The 19,721-nt window shown below is 36.0% G+C and overlaps 1 protein-coding gene across 3 annotated transcripts in view; it reads left to right on the top strand.

The window, feature by feature from the left end:
* The first annotated feature begins 8,327 nt into the window (after positions 1-8,327).
* The window catches only part of DTHD1 (death domain containing 1), an 80,909-nt gene continuing 69,515 nt past the window's right edge, over positions 8,328-19,721 (top strand). Inside the window, exons 1-5 of one of the 3 annotated variants that reach the window (XR_012131771.1) lie at positions 8,328-8,720; positions 10,565-11,177; positions 14,594-14,924; positions 17,460-17,639; positions 18,710-18,954. Coding sequence is in view for 2 of the 3 variants with exons in the window: in XM_073237746.1 (XP_073093847.1) it covers positions 8,450-8,720; positions 10,565-11,177; positions 14,594-14,924; positions 17,460-17,639; positions 18,710-18,954 (1,640 nt within the window). In the remaining variant the exon portion in view is untranslated. The remainder of the gene's footprint in view (positions 8,721-10,564; positions 11,178-14,593; positions 14,925-17,459; positions 17,640-18,709; positions 18,955-19,721) is intronic. The other 2 variants (XM_073237746.1, XM_037003049.2) reach the window with 2 other exon arrangements.

Genomic DNA, 19,721 nt, shown 5'->3' with positions numbered 1-19,721 from the left:
AAATGTTCCTGATGATATCACTTCACTGCGCAGACCTAACACATAGGCTGAGTGGTACCTGGAAAGGCATTCATAGAAGCTTTGATTTTTCTATTACAGATTCATTCTTTAGAAATTCAAGTAATGCTGGTGAAGAGACTCACTGAGAGATACTAGTGCAAATGAGTTTATCCAAGTGATTTTTGGCAGATGATTCAAGGCAGCAAGAGAAAGAGAACAGGGAAAACGGGCTGAAAGGGAGAGGCAGGTAGGAATCATGGCCAGAAAGGAGACACCAGTGACAATTTCATAATAAAAATTCTTTCCTGGGCCAATTGTGGCTGTTCCTCTCACCCACTGCCACTCACTGAGATCTGAGGGTGGCCCTGAACCTGGAGATGAGAGCAATGGGCAGGGGAAGTGGAGCAAAAAGAAAGACTGGTAATGTTTTTTTTCTGATGTTGGACATGGTTAATATCTATCTGTACTATACGTAGTATATTGAAGACAGCATTTGATAGCATAAGAACAAATGTGTTGAGATAACAATGGTCTAAGAGGAGAGAAATTATGGTTCTAAGGAACTCAATATTTTTCATTTGTAATGAATTTTGTTTCTGAGCAATGTGTATAATATTCTCCTAGGAGTTATAGGCCCTGGGGGTTCCTGAGGTGGTTTCAGACACATCCAGGTTTAGATGGAAGAGTTGAATTACTTCTGAAAAGCAGCAAATTGCTCATCTGTCAGCATCCTTCCCCACTTCAATAAAGAATTGCTGTGATGTTGAGGATGTAGCTCATGCTGAAGAATTTGTTTCTTGCAAATTTATTTTTGCTTTTGCAGTGTGGGGAATAAGACTTCTGACAACAATTCTACTTTCAAATAGATGAATCCTTTTATGATATGTCTAGAAATAAGGTCTCGAAGAGATTTCGTAGAGTGTAGGTGGAAGAGATGTTTTCTTGAGGTGAGATCTGGTACAGCACAGTTATATTCCTTGGGTAGATTTTATGAGTGTCCAAAGGAAAGGAGGGAAACTCTAGGTGAACTTGGAGGACCATGTAGTGTCAAAACATTAAGCCCTTTCTTTTCCTCCTTTTTAAACTTTTCCTTCTTTCAGTTATTTTTTCTCTCATTGCCAGAAGTATGCCCCATATCTCTAATCATACCTTGGTAGAGGTCAAGCCATACGGAGGGGATAGAAACACATTTTAAATACTGGGATACCATAGAGTGCATGTGGCAGTGCATCTGGCATACCTTGTTTGAAACTGTCTCAGAGAATTTTGGCAGAGTGGAAAACTATCTAGTTTTCATTTCACATGAAAATTTACATCATTGGTTTCATTTCATAGGTCCATGACTGTATTAAGAGTCATAATTTTTACAAACACAACAATGACTCAACAGAGACATGTTGCAAAGCTGTAATCCAAACACTGACACTAATTTCAGAGGCCTCAATACTATTACGAAAGAAGTTTCATTAGCCAAACAATAGAATGCCCTTAATTGCTTTTCAATTTCTAATTTAGTTCCTGACACTCTGAACAAACCATTTTCTTTCCATAGAGACTATAGAGCTTGCCGGTAAGAACTTTTAATACTAAACTCCCAGGTATGACAAAACATCTCAGAATCAATCATTCCTGTAATTGAATGGTAAAGATTTGAGAATTCATTTAAACACAAAGGGATAAAATGTTCTCTGCAAATGCATCTGCTGTAGTTTTTCAAATCTGACGACTTAGTTTGAACCAACTCCTTTAGTTCTGCTTCTTATCAACACATAAAAATGACAAAAATAAAGGATAAGTTTTAAATCTATAATGAAACTTCTCCACCACCATCTTTATTGGCATATTTTTTAAGAAGTTTCCAGTTATTTTAATTTGTATGAAAATTATTAACAAGCAGTTAATTGTCTATGTGGAACTTATTTGGAGCCTAAATTTTAGAACTTGTATAAAAAGTAAGAAAGGTACTTGTGACTTTTATGAGACAATTGGAAATTTGTACCTTGACCCAGTATTTGATGATATTAAGGAATTTTTAAAATTACTTTTTTAGGAAACTAATATAATGATTTCTTAAAAAAAATAAAGAGTAGATTGTTTAGTATATTTCATTATTGTTTTAATTATCAAACATTTGTTGACCTTCTGTTGTATCTAGAGCTCTGTGCTCAAGATGAAGTATTTGATATTGGGCCATTACCAGGTAGTAATTATTCCACCTATGTTTGAAGATCATGCCCAGGACATTGAATGCTTTAAAATTCATTCTCAAATACTTGCCATTGAATTCCAAGCATTTTCAAATGATAAATGACTCTTTATAAAGTCAGTAAGAGTATGTATTAGCTATTCTGAAGTAATCCACTTGATATGACTATGTTATGTCAACTGTAATTAATCATTGCCAAAGGACATATAGTGAATGTAACATTTGGCCTTAGTTCATTTTTAATATATGAATTTTGTTTATATCAAAGTAAGACATGTATATAGTTTTAAAGAGTCAACTAGTGTGACAACAACTTTTTTAAAGAAAAGCAATAGGACACTGGCTCCCTACCTTTCTTCCCACCCAAGTATCCAAGCATCTGACGATGCCCAACTGCCAAAGGCTACCAGGAATACACCTGTAATTGAACAGGTAGAGCTTATTATGCATTATGGCAGAATGTTCCTATCAACCTGAGAATTACCTAAGTGATGAGAATGACTAGGTGTCTTTTGTTATGGTAATGAAGTGACTTTTGGAAAGCATCTAATGAGGCAGGCTCCTTCCCACAATCACCACCTCCAGAGAGGGAAGAGGAGCTGGAGGTTGAATCAAACACCAATGGCCAATGATGCAAGAAGTCATGCCTATATAATGAGGCCTCCATAAAAACCCAAAGGGACAAGGCCCAGAATTTTCCAGGTCAACAGAAATATGGGCAGAATGGTGGTTTGAAGAGGATATGGAACTTCTTTGTCCTTTCCCCATTCCTTGCATTTCAGTGAGGGAGCCATGGGGCATTTCAGTTTGAGTGTTAAAGGGACTTATTATAGAACTGGGCTTTGGTTATGTGATTTTAGATAAATTTCCTGCTCTGGATTGGATTCTGGCTAAAAGCAGGAACAATTCTACATTCGGTAACTTAGTAGATCTTCTCTATAGGGAGGAAAGACTAGAGAGATGCTAGAGCTACAGTTGGTAAGAAGCAGCTCTCACCATATCAGCTGGAGTTGGGAGATGCTTAATGTTTTGTGGCTTGGACAATGCTTGTGTCTTGTCTGTGTTTAGACATAATTATAGAGTGGTCTTCATTTTTGCCTGATTCAGCATAGTTACAGAGTGCTCTTCAATGATGTTGATGTTCTGTGAAAATCTTAATGTTTAACAGGAGAACACCAAGCTGAGCTTTAAGTATCAGGCCAGTCCTTGGCAAGACCAAGGTCTTGCAGGTGGCACTATAATAGCTCCTAGAGATCAAGAGTTGTTCTGGAGGCTATTAGTATCTCTCTCCTTGGTGCTTTGGATATTTGTGATTATATGACCAGTTAGAATTTTTTTTTTTCACAGGGGGAGGGCATGCATTGTTCTGGGCCCTTTGGGTCTGGAATATCAAGTCATTCAATTCTGGGAAACTTTCTTATATTATTTCTTTCCTGTTGTTTTCTCTCTCTCTAGTTTATTCCTATTAATTGGATCACCTGGATTGAACCATTCATTTTCTTAACCTCATTTATCCCCCCCTATTGCTTCCTTGTCTTTTTGTTTGACCTTCTGGGAGATTTACTCAACTGTGTCTTCCTACCCATCACCAGTGTAAACATTTATTGTTATCCAGTTTTAATTTCTGTAGTTCTTTCTTATTGTCCGAATCCTCCCTTTTTGAGAAATCTTTTCTTGTTTTGTGGGTGCACTATCTTTTCTTATCCCAGACTCAGAGTGTCAATTATACATTTATTTGATATTTTCTTCTCTTCCTTCTGTTGGCTCTATTTTTTTCAAGTTCTTTATTCATGTTTGCTTTTGTCTCCAGCATTATATTAGAATCTTTTCAAATGCCTGACCTTCTTGATTGTTGTTCTATACTTAAAACTGAGGCATTAGGGTCACTGTTTGGAAATTTTAGATGCATAGATAGGCTTATGACTGGATGCTTCATTGTTGATGATCTAGCAGGGGTGGAGCAAAATCTGTGGTCAGGGAGTAGGGAGATAGACACTAAATTTCACTATTGATAGATTTTTTCTTCTGGTGTTCAGTTACTCTACAAAGGAAACATTTAACCTTCTGCCAGAGAGGTAATGCTTGCTGATCCCTGTTCTTATTGCTGAGCAGAGTGGAGAGGGACCTCACTATTTAAACTGGTAGAATTTCACTTATTGTCAGCATGGCACTTTCTTCCAGTTCTCTGTTCAGTGCAGGCCTCCTGCCTTTCTGCTGCAGTTTCTTCATAGAAAATATCTATATCTTATGATGGGTGGAAGAGAGACTTGTCTGGCTGTTTGGGGCAGAGCAGAGAGAACTGGGGAATCTACTTGCTCCCAAAACTAAGTTTCAACAAAATCTTGTTTACAGCCCCAACTTTACTCTCCCTTTCATAGGTACTAGATTTCTCTAATTGCTGGTACCTTCTGAGATACTATGGCAAGAACTGGCCAATTTTCTACCATATAGTTACTCTATTGGATTGATTAAATCATCTATACCTTGTCCATCTGCTTTTGATCTTTCATAAGTTGTTGACATCTTTTATCTGCCTTCTTATCACCCATTCTGTTTTTCCTTTGGAGTTTACATATTGTTTTATCCTTTGCATTTCAGGAGGAAGCAGAGAAAGATGGTGTATCTAATCTATATTGTTAAACCAGAAGTCCTAGCTTTGATTTTTACCACTTGATCTTTCAAAATAGTGTTAAGTTGATAAACACATTGAGAATTCTGATATTCAATTTGTATTTTTCAGTGCAATAATCTACTGGGGAAAACAAAACCAAAACTATTTTTCTTACTCCTTTTACTCACTGTCTAGTTGCATGAACTTATCCTAAACAGGTCAAAGTGATCTGATACTCAGTAAGAGTTTTCATATGGGGCAAAATAGTCTGGGTTGACTGCACCAAAATTTCTGATGTAGGCAACTACAGGAACTTCAAGAAAATAACAAAATCAGGTAACAGAACTAATACTAACAAATAGTACCTCAAACATTTATAGCTCATTTACTTACATCTGACTTTTCCAACACTACTCATCATAAAGTCTATGGAAAGTAACACACTTGGTTACACTTTGAAATTTCATCATCCTTTCCTCCTGTGTAGCATCAGTGGGTTGTCCAGTCTATGGCAGTTTTATTTCTTTGGGGAATTAACAGGTGACTATCCTACTTACTGGAATTTTATCTCTATTTACATTGATACTTTTAATATTAAGAACTGCTGCCTTTTCAACTGAATGTTTTATATGAATTCAAGACCTCATAGTCATCCTTTTCATGTCAGTGGGAATACAGAATTTTCAAGAAGGAAACTAAAAGCAAGTGTTAGTAGTGATAATAACAAGGAGCCACAATGAGGATGTTAATTAACTGTTCAACCCATCAACATGAATTTTTGTAGTTCTGTGGGTGTCACAAATCTTAATGGCAAATATCAGTTCTTACCATGGTTAGTGACATCAAAGAATTGAAAACCAGACTCAGGAACAGGCAGATGCTTGCTTTAACATGTAAATGTAGCATGGCCTCTGGTAGATCTGACTTTGCAAATATTACATGTTCTTGGGAAGCCAGATGGAGAACAAGTTTAGACTTGAGGATAGCAAATGTCAATGAGATTAAGAAGAAATGTTTTGGGGGCTTTTCCCTGCCCTGAGAAAGAATTTTCCCGCATATCTAGAATGAAAAAAAAAAAATGTATATTTATCCAGTGATTCAGTATTTCATTATCAATTTTATTCGATACTTAAATGAGCACAGTGTAAATTCTCTACTGACCTCTTCTACTTCCAGGATTCATTCACCACCTATGTACTGATGACATTCAAATATGCCAGTTTTGTTCTGAATTTCCTTCTAAGTTTCTAATACATTCTAAAGAATTATCCTGAGCTATCTCAAACTCAACACATCCAAAAGTAATCAAATCATCTACCCATCAAAACTAATGCTTTTCCTAAGTACCTTAACTCAGCTCATTAACTCAATTAATTGTTTACCATCTGGTCAGTCACCTAAAGTACAACTTTTGGTCACATTTCATTACCAAGCACAGTTTTACCAAGGGCAAATATTTCTCAAATAAGTCAATGGATGGATTTTTAATACTCTCTGTTCCTCTCCCTCCCCCTGATGAATCAGTAAATTCTATTCATTTCACTTGAAATCTCCTCTGAAGGCATCCCCATGCCTTGCCTGCACTGTTGCTGCTTTACCATAGGCTCTCAAGACTTTGGTGTCTCTACCATCTAAGTATTTAATTTCTCTCTGTTGCAAAAACAAAATTCCAGCTTCTCCTCCAGACTCTCCACAATTATTGGATTCTTTCTTTGTCACTTCCCTTGACTCATTACTGAACCTTCCTAGAGAGAGCAATACTTTCCTATCTTTTATCACTATGTCATTTCATGCCTCCATGATAACATTATTTCCTCTGCTGAACTGTTCTTCCCCTCTATTGTCTAGCCTGCTCAAATCCTGGTTGCCTTTTAGCTCAAAATTCGTACATCTCCCAGGTTTCTCTAATAAGAATTAATTTTTTACCCCTCAGACTTGCATGATATCTTTTGTTCATACTTCTACTCTAGCTCTCAACATAAGTCTAATCTGTGTTTTAATCATCTGTTCTTGTATCTGCCTCTCTCCAAAGTTCTAAAAGGCCCTATTCCCAGCAATTAGATAGTGCCTGGCCTACGGTAAATACTAAAGAAAGTTTTCAGAATTGGCATTGAATTAAAGCCAAATATTCATTATTATTGAGTATTACACATATATTTCAGGAGTTAAAGGGAAAAAATGAATTAAAATGGAACCAGAAAGTGTTTAGTATTGAGAAGAGGCTGAAAAACATTAACAGAGTGTGATCCATGATGTGATACAGACTCAGACCTTAGAAACGGTCGCCTTTTCAGTAAACAGAAGCTTCCCTCGGAGAAGGAGACCCCGCCTCACCCCACCCCAGCCACCGCTCCTCAGGCAGCTCCTTTCCTTTTCCTTCAGTTCCTTCAGCTGCTAGCAGCTTGGGTGGAATTCATTCTTTACTTTATTCACAGGGTTTGTGTTTCTCTATCTCGCCTTCCAGGCGTCAGGAGTGTAGCTCTAAGAACTCCAGTGCTTAAGATGAGATAACGCAGTGCCTGTGGGAGGGAAGCAGTCCAGCCCCACTTTGGAAAGCTTTCATTTCATTCCAGAAGCTCTGAGAGCCCAGGAGCCTCTCTGGAATGCACTTTGCCTTCCCTCTGATGCTGTGCACTCCCTTGTTAGAGGAGGGGGGCTGGAGAGGAGGAGGCAGCCTGTTCTGGGTTCCTCTGCACACACCCAGGCTCCCCCTCCAAGTCCCATATTGCAATGGCTTCTTACATCCTGTGTCAATTGAGGGGCCAGCCGGTGGTAACAACTTGCTGTACCTAATTTTAATTTTACACGGTAGAGACTCCTTGCTAGTTCAGAGGAAGCTACTCCTCAGGTTTGCTTTCTTTTAGTGAATGCACATCTGACCCAATTAAAGAGAAATTAACAGTGAAGAGGCCAAAAGCCTGTCTCAATCTTGCTGCAGACTTGCTAAATAAAAAGGTACCAATTAAATTTACCCAACCAATGGTAGTAAAATCTGCACCAGATATAAAATAAATTATCTCTTTAATAAACTCTTTATTAAAAAATGATAAACATATGCTAATTAGAATTGTAATGACCCCACATGTAATGATATGCTGCTTCAACAATTACTAGTAGCCAATCTTGTTCCAGTTGTTCACCACTCCTACACTCCCAGATTGTTCTGCAGCAGACATATTTCATTCAAAAGTATTTTTAAGTGTCACAAAGGAATCTTCTTAACAATCTTGTTAAAACAGTTTACCTTTGATTAATAAAATTCTCATCCTAACACCTGGTAAGAATCCATATTTTGTTGCCTTTGAAACTTGAAAAATATATGTTGCTTCCATAGCCTCTTGATGTGTAAAACTTACATGGAAAGTGGGATTGTGCGAGCTGACTCTATCCTGTGATTGATCCATTCTGTACACAGTGCACCCAGGGTGCAGGAACGCCCCTCCTTTGGTCACCTAGTAACTTTTCACTGGTCAACAAGAAGCTGAATAAACTATTATGTGGCGAGAAAGTGCTTGGCTAGCCAACTTGGATCAGTTCCTAGATTTTAGGAGAAGTACCATCGCCAAGTTTGAATTTGCTAGACCTTTAGGCGTTGCTGGCAAGAAGATAGCATTCTACTCTTGGAGCATAAAATGGATACAGAAGACATGGGCTCAGGTAAACTGGGCCAGATACTGAAGCAGATTTGGAGACAAAACCTGATGCTGAAGCAGGCACTTCTGGGCAATGACCACTGTGAAGGGGCTGGTGAGGCCACTCGTATAGCCACAGTAGTCTTTCTGGGTCAAGAGCTTAGTAGGGCCCTTCACCAACTCATGGAGCACACAGCTGAGACTCTGCACTCTACCTGCCAGCAGCTGTATGTCCTGCTTGAGAAGGAGAATCAGTGTATCTGGAGACAAGGCAAGTATTTCTTTTATTTATTCTTTCTCTAAGATATATTGACTGGGTAATTACTTTGAGAGGGACTAAAGACCATAAAAAGAAGGCTAAGATAGTCTTTGTCCACAAGGGACTAACAATATAATATGGGAAGTAAAATAATACACATGCACAATAATAATGTGTTAGTTATATTTGTGGAGCTAGAAATTGCAAATCTTAAAAGAGCATTCCAAGCAAAGGTATTACTAACAGGATCCAAGACTTAGAGGTAGGAAAATAAAGCCCTAGTTTGAGGCAGATCAAGAAAATTTTCTATAGTGGAATATGACATTCTATTTTTAGACTTATTTGAGCTTGAACCTATTAATTGCAAAAAATCCTGTAGAGACTGGGATGGGCTGAGATATAGAGCTGGACTGCCTTCATACACTAAAAGGGATGCCAGTTCTTGGGAATATGCCCAGTTATGGATGCTGAGAAGTATGGCAGGAAGAACATGGCATTTGCTGAATATGATCTTTGACAATAGTCACTCTAAATAAGAAGAGGGATGGCATCATTAAATCCCACTCCAAAGAATATAATGTCAAGGAAAGTGGTCAGGTCTCATCAATCAGAATCCAGGGTAGGTAATGTTAAGGAATTCAGTCTAGAGGGCAGATAGTGGACATCAGGGAAATCTGTCCAAAGGCATCATGGCCCGGTGACCATATGCTAGAGCTTATAGCCAGGACTCATCTCCAGAAATAATGAATGTGGCCCGAGGCACATCAAGACAAATACTCATGTAAGATGATAAGGGCACAGCTACCTGAATAGAAGTTCAAGATAAAGACATGGTCTCAGGTACAAGACAAAATCAGGTTGTCAGAGTTGGAACCCAGAGATAAACCCAGACTAGTGAAATGATGATTTAATAATAACTCTAAAAACACTGAGCTATGGGTCTTTAAATTATATATTCCTTAGCTTAGAATTGAATTCTAAAGATTGGAGAGTTGCTAAGGCTGCAGGACGCTACCAAGTGACCCCAGCTATAAGAAGAGGAGAGATAAACAAATAGAAGAATGGTAAGAAATGGAGATGGAGTGAGAGATTATATCAAATCAGATCCTGGTGAGGGTGTACAACAAAGTAAATAGGCTTGACTTAGTTTACTAGTCCTTGAGCAGCCAGTGTGAGTTCTAATCAGAGAATAGGTACAATTAGAGCTGTTCTTTAAAAACACAATTTGAAAATTGCCAATCATCATAGGCTTAACAGGAGGAATAGCGTAAATCTAATCCAATTCTCATAGCATTAAAGTACCCAATGAAATATAGTGCAGTGTCCACATCAGTACAAGTAACATATTGTAGCTTTGATATGCCTGCTACCCTGCTACTATTCATCTGGAATGTGTAGTTAAATTTTAGGCAAATGATTATAAATGGATCATTGATAAAGTGCATAGTACATTCAAAGGAGAAGGAACAATTCTCAAAATCATATGGTGCAAAGAATGATTGAGAAAGATATTGACTCCAATTGAACCAGGTCTTATGGGAAGGAGGGGTCATGACATCTATCTTTAGATATTCAAAGCATTTTCTTGAGCAAGAGGGATTAGATTTACTCTTTGCTACTACATTTAAAAATATGTCACCAACTCCTAGGTGTGTTAAAAAAGTGACAATTGTACACATTATTTCCTTTAAGAGGAAGATAGGTTGAAATACCTGGTAAGCTTTCTTTAAAAAAACTTTATAAGGTAAGGGTCTTTATAGGCCCTTGTCATGCCTCATTACATGTCAATGGAGAAATGTAATTTGGTTTAGTTTTGTATTTATTCTTTTTTATGTGTCTCTGTTGTGTGTGTGTAGAAATCATTATTTTCATAGACTGTCTCATGAAAATAAATGAATATTTGGGGAGCACTGCTACACTTCTAAAGAAAGAAGAAAAAGAGATGAGTAACTTATGCAGCAAGCATGATGAATGTACTCCACTGCAAACAATGTCCACCATTCAAAATATCAAAGCAACAGACATTGCTGCAAGATGGGAACAAAATGTCATAGAAACAGCAACTGTTTCTCCTACAAATGGAGAGGAAAGTCATTACATAAGCCAGGTCCAGTTAAAAAAAAATAAACCACATACAAGTTCAGAATTAGTAGCAAAAGCAAACAATACATCATTGAACGGAGATATAACAGGGCGAGAGGAGTCACAGAACGAAATGTTCCCAGATAATGCAGAAAACGAAGATGATAAACAAAAAGAACACATGACTATTGAGAACATAAATGGAAACAGGGAAGAGATGCATGACATAATCCAGACAACAGAAAGAGAAATTCAAGAGACCTCAGAAAGCCAAAGAGAAGAGATTACTACATCCTCAATAACATGTGATATCTCCAATAAACATATGAATAGTCTTCCCAGTGACTCAGAGAGCTTAAAGCAAAACAATAACATAATGGAAAAGGAGTAAGTAAATGCAATGTGAGAGGCGCTTGTATATACCTACTTATATGGGCGTTTGTAGTTAGTATACACAGTATTTATGCATGAGTAATGTATTGCCATTTCAGGTCTCCAAAAGATATTGTAAATTAATATTTCAGCTTAAATTACTCCCATAAAAATGCATATGGCTGCTATTGCCAAGATTATTTGTTTCTTATAACTTTAGGAAACAATCACTAAATATTTCTTTAAAGAAAAAAGGAATTGATCATACAAGATAGTTAAAATGAACAATTGTCCAGAACGTGGACACTTTTCTAAAACACTCCTGTTTCAAGGACAATAAAAAACTAGGAGGCTGCACATTCAAACATCAGGAGAGAATTTTCTTGCCTCAGATTTATCTTATTTATATCCTCAATTAAATTCTCAGATTTATTTTATTTGTAAATCATCATGAATACTTAACCTGTGTCTGTAGAACACAGGTGGCTCATGGATAAACTTTTGAAAGTTCTTATAATTGATATGTATTTTTCTATTTATTTTATCTTATTAGAGATGGTCCAGAGATTTCATCAGATTTTCAAAGACCACATGACTTAAACACAATATATTGAAATTGATCTATTTTATGAGTTATTTCTCCTATATACAGGGATAATAACCCTATTTGTCCAAACAAAATAAAATATTCACAAGCCATATTTTCCCAGCAAGCATAACACCTTTAGAAGGCAATGGGGAATTATGAAAAAAAAAAAATTGGTTTGGGAGTCAGACTTAAATTTTATCTCCTGTTTTGTTACAAAATAGTTCTGTGACGCTGGGCAACTTGCTTCATTTCTTAGCCCCATTTTCTTTTTTTTTTTTTTGTGGAAATGGCATATAGTTTCTGGGATTATTGGTAAAGTCAAATGAGAAAATCATGTGAATGGCTTCAACACCATGCCATTTTGCAGATGTTTAAGCTCAGCTAAATGTTAGTAGTATGTTAATTTGTAGCCCCAAACCCCTCACTTCCTTCACTTCCCACACACTTCCAACTTTCACTTACCCCTCTCCGCCATGAAGTGTGATGCTTTCAGATGTACAACGCCATTCCTAGGACAACACAACTGCATCTGTGCTCTCGAGCAAGTCATTTTTCTCACGTTTACCTTACTTGGTGCATCTGTACAGTGAAGAGGTTGAGATAGTTTAGCTTTGAAGTCCCTATCGGTCTGAGAATCTAGTGGATTCTGTAGATGTCATAGAGTATGTTCAATGCATGAAAAACCTCCTTGGTGTGAAACAATACTGCCCCTGTAAAACGACTTTAAAGTAGTCAATATGTGGTTGCCCACTGCACTTGAGAAAACATTCATACTTCACATCTTCCCATTCAGAAATGACTCAAAGCATCAACCAGTTAGTCACTGCTGAACCACTCCCTCTAACACCTCCCTTAGGTGTTCCCTAGTTAGTGATTTCCTCTCTGTGGCACCCAAACAAATTTTGCTTGGCTTGCATATTTAAGAAGATGACTATTCATTTCAGCCTCTCAGGCTAGGAAGCCATCATACCGCATAAAAGACATGTGTCAAAAACAAAACCTCCTCAGAATCTGTTGTGATTCCTCCCTGGATAGCTTTCTGAGGGAAGTCTATCTCTTCTTGTGCAGTTGCCCTAGTGTGTATAGATTTAGAGGGAAACAAGACTAAAGTGAGCCAGTATGATTATTTCAGCTGCTGGACTAGGTCAATTGGATTAGGGCTGGGGGAAATGGAAGCATTTACAGGTCCTCTTGCGCTACTTCATCTGTCAGTGTTTTGGAAAAAAGTGTATTCAGATGGGTTCCAGGGCATAGAAGACAATTGTTCTTGATGTTATATAATGTAGGGTCAATGTTTTTTCTCTTAAACAATGTTTCTCCTTTTTCTAAAGTACCATTATCATGATCAGAGAATACACAAACAGGCCAATGTGCTGGGGAATTTTCTATTCTTTCTAACTTTATGGGTTCAGAATTATAAATAAATAACCCACTATTCAATTTCAACATTTTTTTTTTAGATTTCTGTGTTAAAGGTCACTATAAAATTCCATTTGCTAGTAATTGAAAAATATTTCAGACCTAATTATTCTAGAACTGGGTATTAATGCTGGATTTTATATAGATCCTCGTATTTCTTTTCTGACATTGCCTGTATTTCAATCACTTTGCTGGTATGAAATGAGAAGTAGACAGAAGAGGAGAAACTCAGGCTGATAATTTTAATGTAAGGATCTAACATTTACTGGCCATCCATTTTATGCTAACCCACTATTATACGAAGTTTGAATGTTTTGTCTCAATCAATCTTCACATTATTGTGGAGTAGCTGTTAGTTTCAGTTTGTAATGGATAAAGAAAGCAGTGCTTAGGAATGATTTGAGGAAGTATGGTATTATATAAGAAAGTCTGGGGCTTTTGTGCTAAAGAATGACTCAATTATTATAATTCTATGACTTAGCATTGGTGTGATCTACAGCAAATTAAATTTTCTAAGCCTATTTCCTTATCTGCAAAGTGGTAATGACAGTAATACCTGCCTGACCTCATGGTATGATGATTAAATGAAATAATGTATAGCCTAAAACCTGGTCCATAGGAAGAACTAAAATATTGGCTTTTTAAATAATAGTTGTTTATGTTTAAGCCAAACAAGTAGTGACTGATTTCAAATTGGAATTCAAATCTGTAAGACTAAAATCTTTTTCAAGTTTGTATAAAAAGCAAGACTAAACTTAATGGTTAAAATAAGCTTTTGGATTGATTCTTTGAGTATTGTAAATATTATGTTTCTAATTACTTTGATTAATCACAAGTTCAAGGTTAATGTGTACCTATTTCAGTTTTTCTAAAAAATGTAGTAAACATCATCATTTGATGTAATGTGTTTAGACAATTACAGTCCTAGATATATATTCACTTCCTTTACTCAAAATTTAGTAAACTATTCAAGTATTAATTAATACTTGGTTTCTCAAGAAACTTCAACAATCTTCAGATTCATATTGTGAAGTGAACAAAACTGAAGAATGAATCAATCACTTAACTAATAATAGTTTGAACAACAATAACAACGATACTAATGTATATAATACACATTGTGTTCCAGGCACAGCTTTTTAGTTACTTATACATTCCATTTGTGAAATATAAGACATATATTTTATAGTTCATTCATTTCTCATAGCCTTCCTGCAAGATAATTTTATCATCATTTTATAGTTGAGGAAACTGATACACAGAGAGGCTGAGTATCTTGCCGGAGGTCAGAGAGTCAGTAAGTGGAAGAACTGGGATTCACACCAACACAATGTGTCTCTAGAGCTTGTGCTGTTGTGCATTTAGTTACATAGTTTATAAATCAAGTAATTGGAAAAATGATGTCCCTTTTTTTTTCCTGCAGGTATCTTGATGTGCAGAATGATGATACTAGCCCCCAAGTGTCTTGCTACATTACAGCACCATCATGTATTCTACAACATCTAGAATGCCGAATAGTTAATAGCATGAGTTCTTTAGTAGTGAGCGATAATGAAGAGTTGGTCAGTAATGTCATCATCGTTGAGTGCTCAACTATGGAAAAGAGAATTCCATTTCCAATATGCATTGCCATTCCATTTACTGCACGTTACAGGGGAAATTACAGGGACATTCTGGTGAAAGTGTCTGATGTAAACCTTCAATCGAGTTACCTAATCCCAAATTCACTGGAAGGAATGAGAGGAAGTTACAAGGTGGATAAATCTTTGGCTACATCTACATTTCTATTTAGCTCCTCTTCTAAATATTACTCAGACTACCAGATTGTAGTGTAGATGTAACTGCTCCATCAGCAACAGAGTGTTGATAAGCTTAGTGCCAGGAAATTGACTTCCTTTTGTCATCCACGAAGATCTAGTATTTGAAATTATTGGTTAAATTTAGGAAGGGAGAATTTGGGACCAGGACCCAGCAAATGTTTTATTTTCACCTGGTAAATAAAACCAACATCATAGCTTAATTAGCTTTAGACTGACTGTAGACTTTAGACTAACTTTTAATGTAATGAAACTGACTAAATTTAAGAATGTCAGAATCCCCAGATGACAGTAGCTTTACTTCTATCATTCATGGGTTGGGAAAAATCCATTAAAAAAACACAAGCAATTGGGTGTGTATGCATGTGAGTGTGCATGTGTGTGTGTTGCATTAGCAGGTAAGTCTATAAATTGTTTTGTTTGTACACACAAGACAGTATATGAGGTAGGAGGTTGTGGGATGTGGAGGAAGATTGGTTGGGTTTGAAATCTCGTTCCTACACTTTCTTGCTATGTGAACTTGAGTAAATTATGTAACCTTGCTGTGATTCACTTTCATCATCCGAAAAATGCACATAATAATAGTGTCTACTGGCTGGATTATAAGGATTAAATGAGAAAATACACTACAGATGATTAAAAGAAGCTGATAAATACATGTTAGTAGTAAATTATCATTTTTCATGGTAGACCTTATTATAATAAATCTGAGGTCCTCTGAGATCACAAATTTACATGTTTAAAGAGAATATACACAATTATTTAATTTAGCCTAGAGTTGATTGGAACTAAGGTTTAACATAGTTCTGTGAGTCACTCAACTTATTTTTAAACAAAATACTTGTCTTTTTAGCTTTACTTAAGTTGTCATTATTTGAAGAGGAGAGCAAGGAATTCATGTTTAAAAATTCTATGCATACAAAAAATTCTTTATAATACATTTTTCCCTTTTCTGATTTGGGTCTTTTCTGAATTACAAAGTTATACTGTTGAATATGAAAACTAAGGCTGTTCTAATTATCTTCTCCAATTCATGAAACTAATACATTTTGCATTTTAGTCTAGGAAGCCTGCAAGTATAATAGTCTGGTCAGCATTGCCCTTGATTGTAGCTTTTTAATCTTGTCCAATCTGTGTGACTATCATAAAAGCAAAAACTGCTCATAGCACATGTGTTTTTCACAAAATGGGCATGCAAGATGTTTAGTAAGTGGATAATCAAGGCAGAAGGAAAAAGGAAAAGAAAAACACTGTCTACTGGAAAAAATATAATTTTATAATGGCAGTTATCTCTATTTTTAGCTCAAGAAAATTTAAATTCTGGATTCCTTCCAAGTTTTTATGTGGTTCATACAACATTTAAGAATTCTAATTCTGGAGTCAGATAAATCGTCATCTGAGTTCTGTTCACGACACTCCCCTGCTTACAAACCCTCCCTGTTCCCTAGTATCTGCCAAATATGCTTGCTCTAAATGCCTGGCAACCGCCATCCGTTCCCAGAAGACCTTCGTTTCTTACCTCCCACCATTTTCCCTCCAGCCAATTACAAACATTCATCATGTCCTGAATTTTCCCAGTGATGGATTCATGCAGTGACATTGTGAAATCTCTTCTTTAGTCAGTCTTCAAATGGTAGATTATTCTCCATTGTGATTGTCCCTGAAAGTTTGTGTGTGTGCCTGCATGATTATCGACTCATGCCAGGGTGGAGGCCAGCTGGTATTTGGGGAAGCATGAATAGACCAAATTACTTTTAAGTCTTCCTCCTCATTTTAAGCTTTGGTGATTATATAAGTAGATAATTTTGTTTTCATTTATGTACTCAGTTCCCTTTTGTGCAATAAAAAAGCTTAAATATGTGCCTGTATAAATGTACTATAAATTTAAATGTCACTGTATAAAAAAGAAACACTAATGTCTTTTAACAGTAATTTGTTCCCATTCTGTGGAGGAGAGAAATAGGTAAAATGTATAAAAGAGTGGGAGCTGTCTGAAGGAAGAATTTGCTGACAGTACAGGTGCTATAGTGTTTGCATAAACTACTGAAATGATAATATTTCAGTCCTGGGAATTCCCTGAAACAGTGTTGAATCTTCTGGATAAAGGTCATTCTGGTAAAGGAGAATAGGACTCCAAAAATAGTTATTACTTCTGGAAACACTAAATGTGGTTGCTCACTATACATATGCATTTTGGAAATTTTTAATTTTAATTTTTTAATTTAAATTTAAAAATACATTTATTTTTCTCTTTTCTATCATATAGTCCAACTCTGAGAAACTAATACTTACTTCTACTTCATCTCATGAAAGGATAATGCATTTGGGGTTAATTCAATCATTCTCAATCGTAGAAGATTACAGGGACAACATACCAATTTTTTTTCAGTCACAGAGTATGCATGTATAGCCTGTATTCGCAGAACAGTGCTGTATTAATGTCCTTGTCTTAATATCCTTCAAAACATACAGGGTACCTGTGCTGAAGTGAAAGTTTACAAGTTGGGCATCTTATCTGTTGTTTCTTGTTTAAAGAAAGAGTCCTTCATAGTAACAAAGAAAGGCCTTTCTCTTAAGCCAAGCATGGATTCCCGACTGTCCTTAAATTACCCTCCAGGGGTTTTCAGCTCGCCAGTGCTTGTGCAATTAAAGGTAAATATGAAAACCTGGTGAGTTCTTTCTCATAGCTTTTGTGGGTCATCAAACATGGTCCTAAAAGGATGAAGAAGAATCAAATGTTTGATATAATAATGGATAATTCTTCTCTTATACTGTTAATGACTGCCTAGAGTGTTATCAGCAATAGAGTAATGATTTGGACCATGTTGAACCTCATTCCAAAACAGATCCCTGCTTTATTTGAAAGGTTTTCCTAGCCAATTTTTGAGTTGTTTTGTTTATGGCATTTACTGACAAAAACCTATGTTGAACATCTGTGATAGAATTACGTCAGACATTGGGACATTCGTGATTCAAAATTTCCACCTGAGGGGATGACAACAAAGAGACTAATCAATTAAAATATTTATAATCATAAATATTTGGTTATATTTTATTATAAAACAGCCCTTTCTTGGGAAGAGGATTTAATATATACAAACACTATTTGCAAGGTGCATAATGATGTACCAATGTACATTTTAGAGACATACTTTGCCAATACTCCCTGTCCTTCAACCATCACTCTCCCCTGTGCTCTCCTGTTTCCCCCAGTGGTTTCCACAGGTGATAAGCAAAGAAGAAAAGTTAGAAGTAAACACACCATGAATAATTCAGTCATAAATATTTTCCATTAATTTTGAAATGTTGGACTCATGCTAGATATTTTTATTAGCTATTCTTATGTGAGAGGAAACAAATAAATATAGTCTTGCTTTTTTAAAGTTTCTGAAGATCACTTGATCTAACAATAGTTCTAATTAGAAATTACATAAAATGTCTATTTTGTTTTCTAGGTCATTTTGTTGCCTACAATTAAGAGTGTTTCTCAGTTATTTATAACATTAGACAGGGAACCTAGATTTTAGAAAGACTTTGTAAGAAGAGGACCAAATGCTGTACCTTTTATAAATTAATGCAGTGTTAATTTCAGCCAACAATGCATAGAGAAAGGTAGAAAACCATGTTCTAACAAATTTTCAGAAAATTGGCTTAGAAATGTGCTGATAGTTTGCATCTTAGGCATGGGTGTATATATATATATATTTTTTTTCTTTGTCTAGGTCCAACCAGTTGACCCATCTCTGGTGGCATATTTAAAAACACAGCAAGATACTTCCTACTTGGTACTATCTACAAGCCCTCTGATTCATGTTCTGCACCCATCAACTCATACTTTCCAGAAGCCAGTCACTATATTCCTACCTTGTTCTCCACACCCTGATAAAAAGAATCTTGGGTCTGAAATAGATCATAAAAGAGCAAATAGTGCCCCAGCAAACAGGATCATACCTTTTAACCTCAACAGGTGAGTTAGACCCTAATATCTCTAACTTGATAGTAAACAAATAAACTTAAATGATTAAAAATGTAATCAGGCAATTTTCCTTTAAATGTCAATGTTAAAATATTATGAAATATGTTTACCATAAAAGTAAAATGCTACAGGTCTGTAAAATTAATGTTTTTAGCTGTAATGGGTCCAAAAGCATGCTATGCGGTAAGACTGATACAAACAAGGTAAAAATAATCCTTGCTTTCACAGAAATTATATTGTTAATTTACAAAGATGTGTTATGGTGATTATAACTTTTATATTTAAGAGTGTTCTGTTAATGTAAAAAAAGATTAAATTGACCTCTTCCAAACAAATTTTCATCTCTATTTGCCACAGGTGGGGTCTTTCTTCTAATAATTTTTAATATTAAATAAAATCCCCACCAATAAGACAAATATGCATATGGAGTTATCAGCCAGAAATGAAATTAGAAATGAAATGCTAACAACAAATAGGGTACACTGAAAAATAGTAATCCTACTTTAATACCTGTCCTTTCATTCAATACTTGTTTTCTTTTCCTAATGAAAAACATAGACGGGAACCATCTATTCTTTGATTCTGAAGGTAAATTTATTTTATTTCAAAAACCAGAAGGGGAGAAACAAACTTTAGACATTTAATTGATATAATAACCACGATCAGCTGAGAAACTACTCTGTGCCAGATCCCTTCTGTGGCTCATCTCATCCAATCTCCCAGCTACCTTCTCTTTGTTTTCTTAGTGAAAAGTGTGG

This window comes from Manis javanica, chromosome 5, assembly GCF_040802235.1.
Source record: "Manis javanica isolate MJ-LG chromosome 5, MJ_LKY, whole genome shotgun sequence".
Taxonomy (NCBI): Eukaryota; Metazoa; Chordata; class Mammalia; order Pholidota; family Manidae; genus Manis; species Manis javanica.
This window is presented reverse-complemented; position numbering and strand designations above follow the sequence as displayed.